This window comes from Quercus suber, unplaced genomic scaffold (genome assembly GCF_002906115.3).
Source record: "Quercus suber isolate HL8 unplaced genomic scaffold, Cork oak 2.0 scaffold_476, whole genome shotgun sequence".
Classification (NCBI taxonomy): Eukaryota; Viridiplantae; Streptophyta; class Magnoliopsida; order Fagales; family Fagaceae; genus Quercus; species Quercus suber.
In genome coordinates this window covers 367,076-372,218 of record NW_027069927.1, presented here as the reverse complement: position 1 = coordinate 372,218, position 5,143 = coordinate 367,076, and the positions used below count along the sequence as shown (strand labels likewise).

At 35.1% G+C, this 5,143-nt stretch overlaps 1 protein-coding gene across 3 annotated transcripts; it reads left to right on the top strand.

Moving 5' to 3' along the window:
• Positions 1 to 375: 375 nt before the first annotated feature.
• On the top strand, positions 376 to 4,099 carry LOC111999631 (uncharacterized). 3 transcript variants are annotated; one of them, XR_010624721.1, is made up of 3 exons: positions 376 to 2,477; positions 2,874 to 2,978; positions 3,997 to 4,099. XR_010624721.1 is itself a non-coding variant. In XM_065762843.1 (2 exons), the coding sequence occupies exons 1-2, from the start codon at positions 1,073 to 1,075 to the stop codon at positions 4,023 to 4,025; spliced, it is 1,434 nt and encodes a 477-aa protein (XP_065618915.1). In that variant the 5' UTR covers positions 376 to 1,072; the 3' UTR covers positions 4,026 to 4,099. The 3 variants fall into 3 exon arrangements, 2 of the variants coding, with proteins under 2 accessions (XP_065618915.1, XP_065618914.1); XM_065762843.1 differs by lacking the exon at positions 2,874 to 2,978; XM_065762842.1 differs by lacking the exons at positions 2,874 to 2,978; positions 3,997 to 4,099 and having other exon boundaries at positions 377 to 2,870.
• Positions 4,100 to 5,143: the final 1,044 nt, after the last annotated feature.

The window sequence follows — 5,143 nt, the reverse complement described above, 5'->3', positions numbered from 1 at the left end:
AGACGGAATTATTAAATAAGTACTATAAATTGATTTGCCATTATTTTAAATATCCATTTCTTAGATTTATTAATAGCTTAGCTTATTTTATTTTAGAAAAAAAAATTTATTTTTTATTTTTATTTTGGTGCAGGACTTTGAAAAGTTATGGTGGTGACGGTGGTTCTCTTTCCTTTATATCATTCAACAACCATCTTCCCTAATTTGGTTGCTTGCCCACCTCATTATTCCAAAAAATAAATAAACAAATAGTAATATTAAATAGAAACAGACTGAGAAATAAAAAAAATAATAAGATTAATTTTTATAATTATATATTCTAACAGCTCCCTTAATCCATATCTTTTTCTTCATTTCACACTACGAATCAAAACCACAACCCTCACTTACTTTGACCAGTAAGCCTCCCCCTATCAAAACCTCTCTCTCTTTCTCTCTCTTTCTATGGCTACCCCACCCTGATCTTTTTGAGTGGAACCTTAGACACAAGCAGCCTCTAGCTAGAGAAGAAAAGGCTATAGAGAACCATTCCTCTCTTTCTTTTCTCTCTATTTTTTTTTTTTTTTCGCACTATAAGCCCTTTGAAACCCTAATCCACCTTAACCCCATAATAGTAAAAAACCAAAACCAAAGGGCTTTCATATGTGTAGCTCTTCTTCAACCATCAATTTCATGATCCGTGGGTTGTTTATTATTCTCTCTTCTTTACACATACCCCTGTTGCTCAAAGACAAAGCAAAAGCACGCAAAGCCACTGTCTGAGTTTCCAGATCAGAGCCTTTAAGACATGGGTACTTTCTGAAAGCTCTTCTTCCAGAAAGATCTCTCTCTTATCTGATATCTCTCTCTCTCTCTCTCTCTCTCTCTCTCTCTGGGTCTTTATGATATTATTACCTCATGCTTTGTTTTGTATCTTCCTCTTAAATGGGTCTTTGTATATAAGTAAGTGAGTAAGCAAATCTCTCTGAAGCTCTAGCTCTCTCCATATCTCTGTCTCTCAAACTTACGTCTTTCCCTTTGTGTTGTGGTTTTGTTGGCTCTATCTCTTTGTTGTTGTCTTTTTCCCTCTGTCATGGATTCTGGTAATAGTGGCAGTATGCAATCTTCAAGTGGCGGTGATGAAGAGTATGATTCACGCGCCGACTCGATGTCGGCCTTCTTGAACCCGCCTAGCCATGTTGGTTCATTGTCTAACCAAGCACATCCACATCAACAGCCTCACCACCAAACCCACACGATGTTTGATCCTCTATCAAACTACTTCGACCCTTCCTCATCAACAGCACGGTCAGTTCAAAACCCACTCTCAAACCCAAATTCCCTGCTGAATTTCGATATGGTGTGGTCCAAAACACCAAGATCTGACCCAAATCCCACCGATCTTGGCGGCTTAATTACTCCCTCATCCTCAGCACCTAGCCAACCATTCTTGACCAACCAATTAGGTGGACAACAAACCAGAGCCCCTACTTTTCACAACATTCAGATCCCTCCCCAAGCTGATCAGCAACAAAATGCTTCGCGTGCTTCACTTTCCTCCACTTCAGCAAACGATCAAGCACAGCCCAGCAACAACAACATGGTTCGGAACCCAAAGAAGAGGTCCAGAGCCTCAAGGCGTGCACCCACTACTGTTCTGACCACAGACACCACCAATTTCCGAGCCATGGTTCAGGAATTTACTGGGATTCCCGCACCACCCTTTACTTCCTCACCGTTCCCAAGAAGCCGCCTTGATCTCTTTGGCACATCTTCTTCTTTGAGATCATCAGGGCCAACAGGTTTAGACCCTTCGCCCCCTCCTTATCTTTTAAGACCTTTTGCCCAAAAAGTTCAGCCTCTCCCATTTGTTTCTTCCACTTCTTCTACTACTTCAATGATTGATGTTTTAGGTTCTAATCCCACTACCAATGCTTCTAATTCAACTTACCAACACCATAATCTTCTCAACATGAACATGCAAAGCCCAATTCTCAACTTCCAATCCCTCCTTCAAGCCCAACCTAAATTCTCACTTTCCAATTCACCCAACATACACAATCTTGGCTCTAAACCTCAGGGTGGCTCTTTGGAAATTCCATCCAATGATCACTCACATCTTAAGATGGGCACTAGTGTTTTAGAAGAATTTGGGCTGACACAACAACAACAACATCCACATCATCATCAGCAACAGCAACAGCAACAGCACCACCACCACCACCACCAAGTTAGTACACAACTCATGAGTGGACTTCCAAACATAGTTTCTTCGGATGGAACAACATTGTCTCGGACCGACAACAACAACAACAGCAACAACAATAATCCTCCACCAACCAACTGGACCAACGACACGGGACTCAATGGAAGTTATAGTAATTCAGAGAGGGTTACTAATAATGGAAAGTTGAATTTCTCGGCTGCTGCTTCTGCTTCTTCGTCAGATTTTCATCATGGCGATAAAGGCTCAGAGAATGTAGCTACAAGAAGTGAAGGTATGGTGGAATCATGGATTTGTTCATCAGATTAGGCATAACCAAAAATATATATATATATATCACCAAAAAAAAGAAAGAATGAGGTAGTGGTATAAAGATATATGGCTTGGAAGAAAATGTTGGTGTTGTCCATCTTATAAACCATGACCACCAACAAAATCAAAACACCTTTTTTGGTTTTTTTTTTTTTTTCTTGTTAATTTTCCTCTTAATTATATGTAAATAATAGCCTCTTCTTTTGATTCTCTTTCTTTCTTTTCTTTTCTTTTTTCTTTTTTTGTTTTTTTGGTCATTTTCATACATTCATATACGAACGAAAGACCATGGTCTGTCTTCTGTGTTTATTATTCTCTTTACTTCAATAGTAAAATGCTGTTTATTTTTGCCTTATAGACTGCGTGGCCTTTCATGGCTAGCTGTACATGGGTTTCTGAGTTTGACTATTATTATAAGGAGGAAATTTGGATCAAAGTGGAAACGAAACAAACCCATCAAACAGTCTCTCTCTCTCTCTCTCTCTCTCTGTATGTATGATGTATCTTCCTCGTACCTTCTCTTCTGAAATTTCTATCTTATCTGAAAACGAAGAATGGAAATTCTACTCAAAACTCTTAAGTGCAAATCAGCCAGTGGCTTAGATTTTTGTCTGCTTTTTACGTTTAGTCCTTATCTCCACAAATTTCTTAATAATTTATTTATTTATTTTAAATTTTATTTATTTATTTATTTATTTATTTGTTTCCTTAATAATCCGTATTATGTATGGGAGTGATTGGTGGCGAGATTTAGGGAATCGTTAGCCGCCGCAATCTTGTTTAATATGTTTCAAATCAAATACATCTTCATGTGTATGTGTTTCTTTTTTCTTTTCGTTTTTTCATAAAAAATTAATTTTGTGATACCCTTTATGCCTAAAAGTTTCACACGGATCAATGCATTGTACAACACCATTAAAGTATTAAGTTTTACAGTAACCACTCCCATCTTTGGACGATATTTGAGCACTTGGCTTCGCCTTCTTTCACCAAAATATATATATATATATATATATATGATATATGATATATATCTATCTATCTTTCAGGTTGTACATTTCGGACAAAACAAAACCTGTATCAAAGGTTGTACATTTCATGACAAAACTAACTTTTTCCGTTGGTCTTTAAAGTACAACCACAAGATTAGAATTTATTTCTTTTGTTTTTATTTCCTCTTCGTTGGATAGAGGGTGTGCGGTATTCTTTCTTTGTATTCTCACTTGGGAAAAGTCTGAAGTGAACTAGATGCATATTTATATGCTTTGCGCCACATTTAAAATATGTTTGGTTTGCCACATTTTTTTTACAACTTATTTATAATATAGTTTCCTGATTACAGGGGGAGGAAAAAAATTATCCATTATTAGTGGAAAATGTTTTGGGAGAAGTTTTACTTTTTATATTGATAATTTTGTGGTTATTAAGGAATCTTAATTTTATTTTCTTCATATTAGTATTAATGAATATGCCAAAAACAGGTGCAACTTGGTGTACAGGAGCTGTGTAAAATGGACATTCATGCCACTTTTTAAGCTGGAATTTATCCTAATTCTACTCAATCGTGGGGAGTAGGTTTTTGTAGTTTGAGTCATTACCAGAAAAATTTTTAAAAAAAAAANGTGTCAAAAAAAAAAAATCCCTTCATATTAATATATATATATATATTCCAATATCAAGTCTTATAATTCAATAAACTTTTTTTGGTCATTTTAACGGAGATGTTCAAGATTCAAATTCCATCTCCTTCCAATTATCAAATTATAATAAACAAAAATCCAATATCTCCCTTGTGATATTTCAGGAAATATTTCAAGATATCTTTTTTTATCTCCAAAACTAAGATCCTGACTCAACTCACACCCCAAGGGAAAAATAAGTTTGTGAAAATCTTGTTATTTTAATGATTTGAGAAAGCAGTAGAAGAGATTTCATGGAAGCAAATTCAGTCACTTAGAATGTATAGTTGGATGAGTCTATTTTTTAAATAAATAAATTGTGTAAATTTACAATTATATTTGGAAAAAAAAAAAAAAACAGAATATTAATTTCAACTATCTAGGCAGCATTCCCATATTAATTTGACATACAATTTTGTTGGCAAAAAAATCTTTTATTCAAGCCAAAAAAAAGAAGAAAAAAAGACATACATTTTTGTAGGTTGGCGTGCCTTGCTATGGGTATGGGACACTAATTAACTTGCTTAAAATCTTACTGTTGTATTAAAATTCAATCTCAATTCCTGGCATAAGTATGACTTTAGCCTCAAGAATTTATGGGGTAGAGTGGAGATAAATACAAGGAAATTTTCAGCATCTTTTGGTGGTTACTTTGCATTACAATAACTAGTCAAGAATCTTATAACTCAATTGATTGGTGTTTTCTAGTATATCCAATGGAGGCATTGAAAATTTAAATCCTCCTCTCCTAACTATTGAATTAATAAATAAATAACATAGTCAACAACAAAATGATATTTGATAATGAAAGTATCAAAAATCAAAATGCATAGATCTTAATGTACACGTGTTCATTTACAAGAAAAATATAACATATGATATATATTAATTCAAAGTATTTAAAGAGTGATGCTGATACTGCATATTTTTCTTACCCCCCCCCCCCCCC